Below are 15,303 nucleotides of genomic sequence, written 5' to 3' on the forward strand. Positions count from 1 at the left end.
GAGTTGGAACAAACCTAGGACACCATTAGTCTATCCTGCATTCACACAAAAGCAGAATACCTTCTATAGGTATTCCTTTGTGGCCTCTGACTGAACATTTCCAGGAAAGGCAACTCACCAAATCACAAGGCATAACCATTCCTTGCCATTCACTGCCACACTTAACAATCTTAGTTTAGTTTTGACCATCTATCACCTGGACCATGGCAACGGTGTTGCAAACTTGTCTCAATCTTTCTGACCATCCAAGAGACAAAACCCTCTTCCTACAATCACATACCAACAAATGTGGTGTTTAAAAATTTTGACTTCCTTTTCAATCCACTATTGTCCACACTTATGTAACTACCTCCTATTGTCTCTGGTCTCATCAAACAGATCAGCTAATTATCCAAAGACTTGGGTGATCCTGCCTTTCTAATTTTTTGCAAGTCCAACTCCCTACCTTAATCCTGTTTCCCGTGGCACAATTTAGGGGCTCCCTGACTTAGCTATAAAAATTCCAGCTCCCAGGTATTCATTAACAGAGATAACTATTCTCTTGTTTCTTTTTTCTGATTTTTATGAAACTAGAGAAGTTAACCTTGTTTAGACTCCTTGTTAAAGGGCAAATTCATCTAGAACAGGAATCTAGTCCCTCACACAGCTTTTCCTGGCACCTGGCTCCTCTCTTTATGTTCTACTTATGACAGGAAAGCCTTCTATCTATACTCATCACCCTGACGTTCGCTGGAGAGTCACCTGTGCAAGAAGATATCCTTCCTATCTAAGATTCTCATCGCCAGAATTTCATTAGAACTCCCATGGAGACTGAGACACTTCAGTTAAAATTCACAAATGGCTATAGAGCCCCTACCATACTCAAAATTATTTTTCTAGGTGTTGGTATGGATAGAGAGATGATTAAGATAAAGGCAAAGTTCCAGAGTGCACTTTGTAAGAGAAGAAACAAAACAACTTAGTCTTCTTGAAGACATCATGTTAGAGACAAAATTTTTGCCACATTTAGTTATCTTCTTAACTTGGGATTCCATAGGTAGGTAGATATGTATCTACTTTATCTACTTCTCTATCTCAGAGGGCAGAGGTAGGTCATTAAAAAAAGAGGTAGAATACCATAGTGCAAGGTCTTCCCCTCCTGGTGAGTTTCTCCAACTCCTCATACACACCGTTTTAAAATGCTGATGGCCCTAAGGACCGTTGTTTACATATTACTTTCCTCATGAGACTGTGAGCTAATAGAGGGCAGAGTTCATGTTTTACTTCCAGAAAGCACCATGATTGGCATTTAGTAATCAATGCTGAGAATGATACAGGTAACCCTACTGAGCGCTTGCCCTGTGGCAGCCACTCTTAGAAAGGGTTTACATCTAGTCAATCATTTAGTACAGGCACTTGCACAAGCGAATGAACCCATACCCTTCTCTCCACCGGCTTCAGACCCGGAGACTTACGACCTCTTCCCCGGGATGTCCGCGCTCCCTCAACTCCCGGAACTCCTTTGCCACGCCCCTAGAACGTCCGCGTCCCGCCCACTCGCCGCCACGTGGTCCATGGCCCGTCGCACCTCTCTGACGTCACGAGCACGCGCCCTGGTCGCTGCTGTCCACCTGGTTTGCGAGTTGCTTGGTTCTAGCTTCTCCGCGAGCCGGCTGCTCAGTAGCAGCCACCGCTCAGGTCCGGAGGCTCGCGGCTCCCCAGGCTCTCAACATGTCGATGCTGGCTGAGCGTGAGTGGAGGGCGCGAGGGTGAATGTTCCAGGTCACGCGCCAGGCCGGACCGAGTGGCGCGGGGTGCGGGGTGCTGGCGCGCAGCGGGGCGGGGGATGCGGGGGGGACGGGGAAACTCGGTTCGCCTCGCCCTGCCTTCCGCTCAGATTTCCCAGCCCAGCCTTCCCCGGAAGTTAGCTACCGGTCTACTAGTGAAAGAGACTGCGAGTGTCCACGTGGGACTCTTGTCCTTATGCTCAGATCTGGGCACGCGCGCCGGCACCCCGGGAGCCAGGACGCGAACCGGGCAAACCCTGAGCTGTTCTTTCATTTTGCCGGGCCTCAGCTTCTTCTGGTTAAAAAGAGGTGGTTGGGCCAGCAGAATCTCTTCAGGCAGTGAAATCTTGTTCTCGAAGACTTATTGAACCCAGAGAAAGAAAAGCAAGGGGTTTAGAAGCTTCAAACACAAGAAGTTAGCCTTTTTTAGGGGATGCAGGACTAATGAGTGAGTCTAAGTAAAACTGACGGTTTGGACTTAGTTGGAATTGTTAACGTTCTTACATGACAGATGTGTTGGCTGCAACGCCGCATCCTGTTTCACTTTGCCTTTGACATTTATCTTCACTTTGTGAAGTTCATTAATTCCCTCGCTCTGGAGAGGCTGTTTGACTTCTGAGCGGTATCTGTAGTTAAGGTTGCCTGTCACCAGATGGCAGTCGTGCTTTGGTCATGAAAAGCCAGCCCATAACTTTTTGGGAGTGTGTAGTGAACAATGAACAGAAACAGCTTGTTTTAACAACCAACAGCAATCACACAGGGATTCTGTGAAATAAATGCTGTCAGCATCCTCTTATATAAGAAGGTGGGGGAATGGAAACACAAACGTAAGGGATAAGGTACTGTTCCAATTTCACAGGGGCTGAAATCCAGGTTTAGAGGGAAATAATTTGCCCCCAGTGGTTGAGCTAGAAAGTGACAAATTTGATCTAGTTATCTCTGTGTCTTTACCTTTTTGTCACTGGGCCAGCAGTTTCCTATTGTTTTTGAAGAATATGTTTTAGACTCTGACTCTATGGGCTCTGTTTCTTCATTTGTGAAGGTAGGACTGCTTAGGATCTCTTCTGATTTTAGTTTCTCTGATGTATGCTTAATTCAGCATGTACATTGGCCCTGGCTCTGCTGTTCATTTATGTCTCTTTCCATGATCAGTTTCTGCGGGGCTATTAAAAAACTTCTTTTATTATCTTCATTACTAGGTTGGCTTAAAAAAAATCAACGAGATGGTGAACGTAAGAACTTTTCAAAGTATGAAATGCTTGTTATACAGGTGTGAAATGCTGTTTGTAGACATCAGTAATTCAAATTGCATGATTTCAGGGAATATTTTCAGTTCTTCTCTCCCCACCGCGACTCCACGTTTTCAAATCTTTGCCATGATAATATATGATATTTTGTGTTGTCTTTTAAAATAACTTACTAAGTTTATGCCTTTGACATCCCTGTGATTAGATATTTAGGACTGGTGTTCTTATTTTTTTTAAAGATTTGTTTATTATTTTAGGGAGTGAAGGGGAGAGGGAGAGAATCTCAAGCCGTCTTCCCACTGAGTGCAGAGCGCTATCTCGGGACCCTGAGATCATGACCTGAGCCAAAACCAGGAGTCAGATGCTCAACCAACTGAGCCACCCAGGCACCCCAGGACTACTGTTCTTATTTTAGAAGTAAGAAAAATAGGAGCAAAGAAAAGTCCTAGTCTCATGATTTCAATGCCTAGCAATTATTTTTTCTGATAGTTTATAAACTTGGGATAATTCTGTAGGTACAATTTTGTTTTCTCCCCCCACTTAACATTAGCGAACATTTTCAATTCATTAAGCATGCTGTTTCCTCTGTTTTCCCTTGCCTTATGGACTATATTGTGTTTTCTTTTATTTTTGCCATAGGCACTTATCCTGTTTTTAAAGTCTAGTAGTTTTCTTTTTGTTTCTCAAAAATATTTTTATTTAGTATTTCTCTAATTATCAAGTGTTATTTCTTGGGTCTCCCTTATGCCAGACAAGAAATCTAGCTTACATAAACCTCCTCCTATGTAAGACAAGAACTTATTGATCTCACTTACCAGTCATTACATCATTTGGAGTTTTAGACCCAGTTTTTTGTTAAGTTAGTACTTTTTTCATAGTTTCTTTCCTTTTTAAGACCAATTTTTTATACTTCCAATCATATTTGTAGTCAAATCACACTATAGTTAATGGATTTTAATGCTCTTTGCATTAAGATTATATACTGCCGTTTCTTTAATTTTGGATATGTCTTGAACTTTTTAAAAGGAATATATGGTACACGGATGGTATATTTTGAGCTTTTGAATATCTCAAAGTATCTTTTGAAATAGAAAAAAGACAAAACTTCTGTCCCTGACTCTTGGGACTTAACACACCTTTCAGAGTAAGCTGAATCTTGGCATGAGCCAGGTGATATTAGGCGTGGAGTGATTGAAAAGTGAAGTCTCTTACAGCTGTTGTATGGAGGGTTGTTTATTGGGGTTACCCCGAAAGTGTCCTAATGGAACCATCTACACTTAGATCTTCAAATAGGAGTCCCTGCTAGAGGATAGTTAAACACATCATCCCTAGTAGTGATTCTGCAGATTCAGGGTACTCTCCTCTTCCACTGCTCTTCCACGTAGTGTTAGGCATCCCCAAGACCATCCCAGATTTAGTGATTTGCTCAGATTCAGGACATAGGGCTCAGCAGAAAGTTGTATTCATGGCTAAGATTTCTTACAGCTAAAGGATACAGAACAAAATCATACGGAAAAGATACATGGAGCTAAGTCCGAGGGAAACCAGACACAAGCTTCCCTCAGTGGAGTCACACAGGACACACTTAATTACCCCAGTATGAGTTGTGACAACACTTGTGAAGTGTTGCAAACCAGGGAAGTTTGTTAGGGACCGGTGTCATGTTAATGTGAGCTGGTCATGTGGGCAGGCTCTGCTTGGTGTGTGCCAAAATTCCAGACTCCCAGAAGGAAGGCCAGGTATTTGGTATAAACCATGTTGTTTGTATAAACAGGCATAGTGAGCCCTTCACCCATTCTGTGAATGCTAGGAACCCTCCTGAAACCCACGTTCCCAGCCAAGGTGCCAACCTTGTCAGCGAGCCTTTTGAAGGATAGCAGTGAGGCCTTCCATGTTCTGTTCTGCACATAGGGTTAGCAAAGCTGACATCTAAGCACAAAGTAACCGTGGAATAAGTACAACAAAGCACATGTAAACCTTGATCCAATCTGAACAGACCAGTGACAGTCTTTTCCTTGCCAGGATTTCCCAAACCTGGAAACTTCTGCAGCACTAGAGCCAGAGAGTGTTTCAGGGAAGTCTGATCAAATAAATTGGGGAAACATGGCATTCCTGCTTTGCCCTTGGAGGATCCACACATCCGCATATTAAACATTCTGGGAAAGTCTCTAATATGGAACACTATTGGATTTTGTTTCATCCATTGTTGCCCTTTTTTATTTTAAAGGGAAGAGTGTCCCCCCCCCCCCCAGTTTATCATCCTCATTGGGGAAACCCTGTCCTATCCCACTGGTTGAGGATACCTGACGTTTCTGCAGGGAAGAGGAACTGACATTGGGGATCTTTCATATAGGCACTGTAGTCTGCTGTGTACACATATGTAACATAAACTGTTGGAATTCTTTTTTTTTTTTTCAAGATTTTATTTATTTATTCGACAGAGATAGAGACAGCCAGGGAGAGAGGGAACACAAGCAGGGGGAGTGGGAGAGGAAGAAGCAGGCTCCTAGTGGAGGAGCCTGATGTGGGGCTCGATCCCATAACGCCAGGATCACGCCCTAAGCCGAAGGCAGACGCTTAACCGCTGTGCCACCCAGGCGCCCCTACTGTTGGAATTCTTATTGCAAAGCGTGGCCTCATTCATTCTCAAAAATGTCCTCTTCATATAAGCCCCATTCAGAACCCCCTGGCAAGCACTGCTGTATAGAGACATGAATTCTGACGCACACCACTAAGCAGCCTTACAGAGAGAACACTGGTTAAAGAGGCTCATATCTGCTTTGTTGTTTATTATTGGAGGCAACGTTATACTGTATATTTACTAAGATAGGTAAAGTAGTAACTTAGTCATGGTTAGCATTTTTGGGTTACCTTTTTCCTGCAAAACTGTAGATTTGAGTCCAACTTATTTTGCTTTATAAGTAGCCTTGTCCTGCATGCTTGTAAAAGTTTCACTTATTTTTGCTAGGATGTGTGTAGTTTGGGTCTCTTTATTGATTTTACATATAATACAGTGAGCTGATTGGAAGTTGTGTTATTTTTAAATTATGTTTGAAGATGTGAGGGTGATCTGGCTGCGATATCTGTTACCCTACTGATTACGAGGGTTGATTGGGCTGATCTGGCTGCCTAGGTGGGTGTCCCCTTCATCACTGCTCCACATGTGTCCCTCCCTAAGCCACGTGCTAGGTCAAAGCTGTATGTTCAGTTGAAGAGGACGACCGTCCCTGATAGAAGAGGGATAAAGAGGACCTTTCTTTGGTCAAGGGTATATAAGTAGCTGCGCTCCCCTGCTAGAAACTCCAAACAAGCTCTCAAGGTCCATTTGTAGGAGGATGTAGGGTAGTCAAGCTTCTAAGACTCCAGACACATCTAAATGGGGTTGCTGCACTTGGCAGTCTGCCTTTCTTAAAGAAAGAAGCGGGGAGGCTGGTGGGGGGGGAGGGGGAGGAAGGAAAGAAGGATGGATCAGACTAAGTTACCAGGCTGTTGTTGATAGTGAGATACTGTGCTTTGGTTGCTGCAGAAGGTGAATAATAATGACACTTGACCTGCAAATTTCTCACTTGGCCACAATTTGGGGCTTCATGTTCTTGTTCAGTGAACTTTTGAGGTTCTATATCTCTTCAGTAATTTTCCTTAAAACTACAGTGATAGGGGTGCCTGGGTGGCTCAGCGGGTAAAGCGTCTGCCTTCGGCTCAGGTCATGATCCCGGAGTGCTGGGGAGTCTTCTTCTCCCCTTCCCTCTGATCCTCCCCCCCTCTCATTCTCTCACTCTCTCTCTGTCAAATAAATAAATAAAATCTTGAAAAAAAAAAAAACTGCGGTGGTAAATTTGAGTTCCTAATGGTCAGTTATTGATATGCATTAAAAAATACTTAATATGAGGAGATTCAAGGCAGTTTCCTTGGTTATGTTCCTTCCTTCCTTTCCTCTTGTCTCCTTTTATCCTTTCTTCTCTCTAATTCAGTTATACGTTCATTCACATGTTTACTGAGTGCCTGCTCTGGGCACAGTGTTTTCTACTTCTTGCAATGAAGTATAAAAAAAAATAACATACAAATATGAACCATAAGGAGATTATGGTCTAATAGAAAACATCAGAGATGGATATAAATGGCCACGATACAGAAGAATGTGAGTTAAATGCCAGAAAAGAAGCAGATGATTTATACTGGAAGTTCAGAAAAAGGGTCATGTGGCTTTAGGGCATTTGAGTGACCAGGGATGGTATCATGAGTATCTGTAGATGACGTGTGTGGAGGGTACAGTTGACTCTTCCCAAGATCATAATGACCGTGGATTAAGAATATAAGCTTTGATGTCAGTTGAGCCTTGCTTTGTATAGAGGCTCTGATTATTGCTTGGGGGCATCAGGCACATTTCTTTCCCTAAGCCTCAGATTTCCTCATCTGAAAAATGGAGATCAGAATATCCATCCGCATTGGGTTTCTGCGCAAATTGAATACAATGTATGGGTAGCATTTGGTACGTGCTGGATTGCAAGAAAAGCTGCAGTGGTGGTGGCGGCTCTTGGTGGTGGTTGTGGTGACGCCTGTGTTGACAGGTACTTTCAGTTGCTGTCTTTAGCTGAGTGTGAAAGGCCAGCTGATGGCATATCATGTATTTCTATTTGTCACACGTGGAGGGAACATTGGTAGGCTTATCTTAGGCCAATTTGTATATTGAGAATATACAGTTAGTGGGAAAACCACGGTAAGTGATCTAATCTGATGATGTTTCATCGAATGCTGAATCTGATACCTGTATCTAATAAAACATATTGTTTGTCACATTTTTTGCAAGTATGTGTATGTATTAGGTTTTGTGTGTATTCGTGTAGTAGTTTCCAGGTTTGAAAGATAAATTGCTGATGAGGAGCTTTGTCACTTCCAGGTCGGCGGAAGCAGAAGTGGGCTGTGGATCCCCAGAACACTGCATGGAGCAATGACGAGTCCAAGTTTGGCCAGAGGATGCTAGAGAAGATGGGGTGGTCTAAAGGAAAGGTACGTGGAGAAGAGCAGAAGCAACTGGAGCCATGCAAAAAGGCAAATCAGGAGGATGCATCTGTCTTCAGAGACTGTGAGAAATTTATGTTTTAGGTCAATGAGTGATTTTGGAGAAATAACTAAATTGTAATGATAAAGTTAGAATTGAACATAAATGTCAATTCTTTTTATCATGTAAACTGCCGTGATTGGCGTCTTTCATAAATTGTACCTTTTAATTAGCTGCACTTAGAATCATACTTAACCATCAGTGGTATATATTGCTAAGAGTAGTATTTTTTTCCCCTTTATAGCTTAGAATACACATTTTCTCGTTTTCCTCACACTCCTTTTATTCCCGACTGAAGTAGGATTTCTACTGGTGACTTTGTATTTAAGTGGTTCTTATGAAGGTCTTTAATTATCTTCTTGACAAATCCAGTGGATCCTTTTTTGTTCTCATGTTGCTCAGTCCCTAAACTTCATTGGATGGAATTGACTATTCTTGAAATATTTCTGTCTTAGCTTCTACAATACTGCTCTCCCCTCTGTTTTTTCCTTCTCCTTCACTGGCCACTCCTAAATGTGTTGCTGGCTCTTCCTCCTCCAGGTTTTTGAGCTTTGGAGCTCCTCAGGGTTCAGCCCCAGACTTTTTCTGTGCTCTGCTCAGGTGAACTCTTTCATTCCGGACCATGCTTTGAAGTGTCCGAATTCTGAGGACTTTTCTACATCTGGTCCAGAAATGTCCTCTGAGCTTCACATTTGTAAATTCACCGGTGTGCTTGACATTTCCACTTGAGTAAGCATCTCAGGTTTATCATTTTTGCTATAAAATTCTTGATGCACCTCCCCCCCCCCCCAGTCTTTTCCTTCTCAAGTCTTCCCTGTTTTTGGAAATGGGTGTGCTTGGTTCCTCTATCTCTCTCACTTGTCACCTCCCCAGTCATTACTCCTTTCCCCCCAGGGCCCCATCCTGGGCCACACACCATCATCATCTCTTTCCCTAATCACTGCTGCAGCCTCACAGCTGCTTCCCTCCCCTCCTTTTCTTCCTCTGGGCCATTTGCCAAACGACAGCCACAGTACCTTTTAAAGTACAGAAATTAGATTGTGGCATTCCCTTGCATAGTTCAGTGGTTTCCCATTGTTTTAAAAAATTAAATCCAAATTCCTACCATAATTTCCAAGGTCCTATGAGGTCTTTCTCTTTTATATCATCTTATTTTCTCTTAATCCACTTACCCTGGTTACCTTTTAGTTTCTTCAGTACACCAACTTCTCTGGGACACCTTACACATGAGTGTTAATTGATTCAGGGGACTTGGGGTCTCCTCTCCCCACTTTCTCAGTGTTGTTTTATAAAATTAGTTAATGGAGAGAGCCATAGATTTATAATATCTTTAATGGGCTTCCATTAGTTTGGTGGTAGTACTCTGATTTTGAGCATCACAAAAGGCATGTTTTCCCGTGTGTTTACATGGGCCGTGAAGTGGGCGTTAGGTTGAAGAAGTAGCATTCATTATTGCGAGTGTATTGGTATTACAGACATACTTTGTAAGAATCCATTAGACTATGTCCTCTTTGAGGGTAAGGCTAGTGCCTCACTCCTGGATATTTAATAATTAATCGAATGGTTGATAAAGGAGGAAAGATGTGATCTGTCTTGATAAAAAGGCTAACTCTCTTTTTTTGACCTCCATAGGGTTTAGGAGCTCAGGAGCAAGGAGCCATAGATCATATTAAAGTTCAAGTTAAAAATAACCACCTGGGACTTGGAGCTACAATCAATAATGAAGTGAGCAACAGTGTGTCTACTGGGGGTTTTCCTTGCACAGTTTGCTTTTTTATAAATATAAACATTTTAATCCAATCAAGTTGATCAGTTTTCGACTATTCAAGTATATATCCTCCATGCTGTGGTTAACTAAAGAGCCCATAACCGGCTCTTCATCACATCACATGCCTTCACCTTGCCTTCTTGTCCTTATGGCATTCTTTACTTACTTATGTCTAAGAGATCCAAATTAGTTTTATTGCTAAACTTTGAAAAAATATTCTTTTTACGGGATATTTATAATTCTGTACTCATTTCAGGACAGAAAGGCATTTTCATCTTTGCCTCTGTTCTGATATTAGCTTATATTATTAAAAGTTGTGGTGGTGTTTGGTTTCAGAAAGAAGCTAAAAGTTTTTTCTGCAAGAAAGTGGTGACGTTTTTCTGTCCAGTTGTCTATTTTTGACTGTTGGTATTCAGCAGTTGAATTTATTCACATTTCCCCTTAAATACTGGTGCTTTGCAAGTATAACACTGTAATTAAAAATTAAACGGCCCATCATGCTTTTCATTTTCAGTATTACTATTTACCTTAGAAAGTGTCTAAGCTGAAAGCTTTGTTCTTAAATTTGTCCAGCCAACAGAATCTGATAGGAAATCTGGAAAACTACTTTAGGTAAACCAAATTATTTTGATTCAATATACTGAGTAATGGACTAGAAGTAGTAATTGTGCTGAGTGATAGACTAGAGTAGCTAAAATTCTCTGGACTCACAGCTAAAATTTTAAACCACTAAGGAAAGAGTTTATATGAGGTTGGTTTTGAAGGTACTTGTTGAGAGTAGATGTATGGATACAGTTAATTTTTTAGGAGAAACGTTGCCCAGTAAACCTATTTAATATGCCTTAACCTTCAGCATTCTTAAAAAGTGTATATGAGCCAAATTCCTACATTGATATCTTGCTTCCCATTGGTTCAGATTGTTTTGGAGATGCCCATTCTCTTTTAAAGTCCGATTGTTTTTGTTATCATGAATGTGTTAGCACCACCTTATGAGGGTGCTGATTGATCCAGGGAACTTGGGAGTCTTTCCTACTCCTTCCCTCAGTGTTGTTTTGTAAAATTGGGGTTGACGCAAGCAAATAGAATTGGGAAAAATATTTTAAGTGCGGAAGAGCAAAGACGAGAGCCTGAAGTCTGTCAGTGCTTTTTTCCGTTTGACCTACATAATATTCCCATAGTGAGAGAAAAATAATGATTTTATTTTGCCTTATTTTAATATGTAGTACAGAGGTTACCTGTTGATAATTTAATTGTAAGTGGACAGTTGATAAATTATCCACATTTGAAATCAGGACTTGAGCTTCTAAGAAGACCGTTTTTAAAAAAATTTTTGAATTTTGAATTTTTTTAATTTTGGATTTTTTAAAAGATTTATTTATTTATTAGAGAGAGAATGAGTGTGTGCATGGCGAAACAGGGTGGGTACAGAGGGAGAGAGAGAGTCTCAAGCAGACTCCCTGCTGAGCAAGGAGCCTTGCACGGGGCTCGATCTTGCAACCCTGAGATCATGACCCAAGCCAAAATCAAGAGGTGGATGCTTAATTAACCAGCTGAGTCACCCAGGTGCCCCACAGCCCATTTTTCATATTAATATAGATAAGTTAGATTTCAAGTTATGTTATATCTTCGTTCAAATTTATAACATAATATTTTGATGAAACATTTAAAATTTCACATTAACAACCAGATTTCCTTTATTCTAAAATATGTCTTATCTCAACCAGTATATGTAAACTACAGGCTTGCCTTTAATTGATTTTGGGGGTATTTTCAGGATAACTGGATTGCTCATCAAGATGATTTTAACCAGCTTCTGGCTGAGCTGAACACTTGTCATGGGCAGGAAACAACAGGTAGGAAAACCTTTGCTTTGTTATCCATTTGATCTATAGAAGACATAATATCTTAACTTAAAACATTTTATTAACTCTTTTTACTTTAAGCATAATATATCTGAAAGTTAATTGATTGAAGCTATTACAAATAGTCAATTCTGTATACATTTTAATGGTGCTTTCACTATTAAAAGCAAACAGTTATTTCCCAGTGAGAGTTTGAGAATGGCAAGACAAATCATTCAGTTTACAACCACAAATAGTAAAGTGATCTTTCCAGGGATCCTTGAGTGTGACCGAAAACTTGTTCTTTTTTTTTTTTTTTTAAGATTTTATTTATTTATTTGACAGAGATAGAGACAGCCAGCGAGAGAGGGAACACAAGCAGGGGGAGTGGGAGAGGAAGAAGCAGGCTCATAGCGGAAGAGCCTGATGTGGGGCTTGATCCCATAACGCCGGGATCACGCCCTGAGCCGAAGGCAGATGCTTAACCGCTGTGCCACCCAGGTGCCCCTGAAAACTTGTTCTTACAACACAAAACAAGAAAAAAAAAATACAAAGCAAGAAATACCAAGTGGGACCACAAACCAGCAGCCAGCAAAGGCTTGATAGAAAAATCTTTTTTGTATTTATTCTACCTAATGAAATTTATTGTATCTTTGAATGTATATCAGAAACTCAAAATGCTCAGGTATATAGTAAAATTTGTTACGTGGCTTCAGTACTAGAAATTGTATATCTAAGGTCTGGGAACTGGAAATGAAACAGTTGAATATTGGGCATTCCATATTAAATTAACAGAAAGATAATACTACTGAGGGGAAGGGCATGGATGGTAAAGTTCTCAAACTTGTGGGCCTTTGGTCTAATTTCATAGTTTAAGGAAAGTTTTTTGTCACATGGCTCTTCGGAAGGCAAGGATGTAATTTCAGTTAATTGTGCTAGATATTTATTGAAGAAATATAGACTGTTAGCTCTTCTGAGAACATATTTTTAAAAAATAGTGGTAAAATATACATAACATAAAGTTAACCATCTTAACCATTTTTAAGTGTACAGACCAGTGACATTAAGTACATTCACACTATTGTGCAACCACCACACCATCCATCCATAAAACGCTTCATCTTGTAAAACTGAAACTCTGTCCCCATTAAATACGAACTCCCATTCTTCCCTCTCTCAAGCCCTTGGCAGCCATTTTACTTTTGGTCTCTGAATTTGACTACTCTTGGTACCTCATAAAAGTGAAATCATACAGTATCTGTCCTTTTATGTCTGGATTATTTTACTTAACATAATGTTGTTAAGGTTCATCCATGTTGTACCATTTCCTTCCTTTTAAGGCTCAGTAGTTTCATTGTATGTATAGACCACATTTTGTTTATCATTCATCCTTCAGTGGACACTTGGGTTGTACTTCTTGGCTATAGTGAATAATACTGCTGTGAACATGAATGTGTAAATGTCTCTTCAAGTCCTTGCTTTCAGTTCTTTTGTGTATATATGTAGAAGTGGGATTGCTTATTTTTAAGTTTTTGAGAAACTGCCATAGTATATTCTGTAATGGCTACACCATTTTACATTCACACCAACAGTGCACAAGGCTTCCAGTTTCTCCATATTCATGCCAACACTTCTTATTTTCTGGGTTTTTGATTTTTGTGTGGTTTGCTTTTGTTTTGTTTTGTTTTGTTTTGTTTTGTTTTGTTTCTTTTTGATAGCAGACATCCTGATGGGTGTGAAGCGATATCTCATTATGCTTTTGATTTGCATTTCCCTAGTGACTAGTTAGGTTCAACATATTTTCATATACTTGCTGGCTATTTCTGTGTCTTCTTTGAAAAAATGTCTTCAGTTCCTTGCCCCTTTTGAATTGGGTTTTTTTGTTGTTGAGTTGTATTCTGCAAACATTTTTATAAGGAATTTCTTTCTGTTCTCCATGCACAATATTTGGCTTGTAGTGAACTGTTAAGAGATGTTTGTTAAATTGAAGGAGGAAGAACCTTGTGGAATGAAATTAAAGATTAGCCAAGTTCAGCAAACATTCGTTGAGCTGTGTGCTGGATCCCGAGTTAGACGTGAGGATATGTAGCTATATGGGACAATCCCTGCTTAGGAGGTAGCTAGCAGGTTATGCTGGTACTTGGTAAAATTATAATGCGAATCCAACTCTGGGAAGAGTTATTGCAGTGCTACGTATGGGACTGAGCCCAAAAGCAGCAAGGCAAAGATGCTGTGTTTGTATTTTCCCTAATTCCTTCTTGTTGGAATCTATAACTTGGACAGTTTGCCTTATCCATGGGATAACCATTAGAACTATCCTAACAGTTTTATATAAAAAGATATGTGGTCCTAATATAAAAGATGCTAATTTGTTAGCCGAAGAAGAACGTAAGGAAAATGTTTTGTGAAAACACTACCTGGACTGGTGTCTGGAAATGCAGGATATATGCAGTAGTTAAACTCAAGGATCTTAGCCCTTACTAATTATAAACAGAAACATCTTTATATTCAGGATTTCAGTTAAAATCAATAGAAACACAGATATGAATGTAAACGTGATTGTATAAGACTTGTAGGTTTTGACTGAAGAGCAATTGAGTATAATGGTTTAGAGATGAACACCAGAGCCAGATTGCCTGGATTCGAATCTTGATTCTCACGTCTCTGCTTGTGTGACCTTGAGTAAATTACTGAACATCTCTGACCCTTTCTCTGTGAAAGGGAGATAATAGTACCATCCTCAAAAGGTGGTTGAAGAATTAAATATATTGCTGTAACTAAACTACTTTGAATACTGCCTAACCTATGGTAAGTACTTAGTAAATATTAGCTGCTGTAATTTTTGTTATTGTTATTTGTAGAGATAGAACTCCAGAGTAGAACATTTGCTCTGACTGTTTTTAGTAATCAGGATATAGTACCACCATGAAAGAGTGATCCTTGTGGATGGGTGGGTTTGGGCTTGATGTTTAGGCTGTTCCTAGTTGTCGTTAATGAAATCAAAGGCAGTAATGTGCTTTCTCCCCAGATAAAAAAAATAGAACGCTCTTAAGATAATGAACATTATAAATAGCTGTACTTGTTAGCAGCAAGATATAAATAAAATTTGAGATCTTTATATGACTGATGGATGATCTCCAGTTATTATAAGGTTAAAAAAAAAGGAAGATGTAAAACTGTATGTATGGCATGCATTTATAGAAAAATATAGAGAGGAAATGCATGTGTGTGTGTTTGGTATACATCAGTGGTTTTCAACTGGGGGTGATTTTGGCAATGTCTGGAGACATTTTTGGTTGTCACACCTGGGGGTGGCAGTGCTTCTGGCATCTGGTAGATAGAGGCCAGAGAAGCTGTTTAATACCCTGCAGTGCACAGGGATGGCCCCTGATGACGAAGAATTATCTGGCCCCAAGTATCAGTGGTGCTGAAGTTGATATACATAGCATAGCCCCAAAATATCTATTCTGTATATATTTTATATACATAAAATATCTGCAGAAAAATACCAAAGAAACTGGTAAGAGTTGTTGCCTCTAGAGAGGGAGCTGAGTGGGGAAGAGGGATCATAGGAAGACTTCGCTTTTACTGTAGTCCTTTTGTACCTTCATGACTATATCCT

At 40.2% G+C, this 15,303-nt stretch overlaps 1 protein-coding gene across 4 annotated transcripts in view; it reads left to right on the forward strand.

The window, feature by feature from the left end:
* Positions 1-1,586: 1,586 nt before the first annotated feature.
* The window catches only part of PINX1 (PIN2 (TERF1) interacting telomerase inhibitor 1), an 81,466-nt gene continuing 67,749 nt past the window's right edge, over positions 1,587-15,303 (forward strand). The window contains exons 1-5 of one of the 4 annotated variants that reach the window (XM_087866598.1): positions 1,587-1,729; positions 3,271-3,430; positions 7,911-8,096; positions 9,705-9,797; positions 11,615-11,693. In XM_087866598.1, the coding sequence (XP_087722724.1) occupies positions 8,076-8,096; positions 9,705-9,797; positions 11,615-11,693 (193 nt within the window). In that variant the 5' untranslated portion in view covers positions 1,587-1,729; positions 3,271-3,430; positions 7,911-8,075. Of the gene's footprint in view, positions 1,730-1,947; positions 1,986-3,270; positions 3,431-7,908; positions 8,097-9,704; positions 9,798-11,614; positions 11,694-15,303 lie in introns of those variants that run through there. The other 3 variants (XM_087866597.1, XM_045799399.2, XM_087866599.1) reach the window with 3 other exon arrangements.

Source organism: Ursus americanus, chromosome 13 (assembly GCF_024610735.1).
Source record: "Ursus americanus isolate L20-20 chromosome 13, mUrsAme1.1.p, whole genome shotgun sequence".
In the NCBI taxonomy this organism is placed as follows: domain Eukaryota; kingdom Metazoa; phylum Chordata; class Mammalia; order Carnivora; family Ursidae; genus Ursus; species Ursus americanus.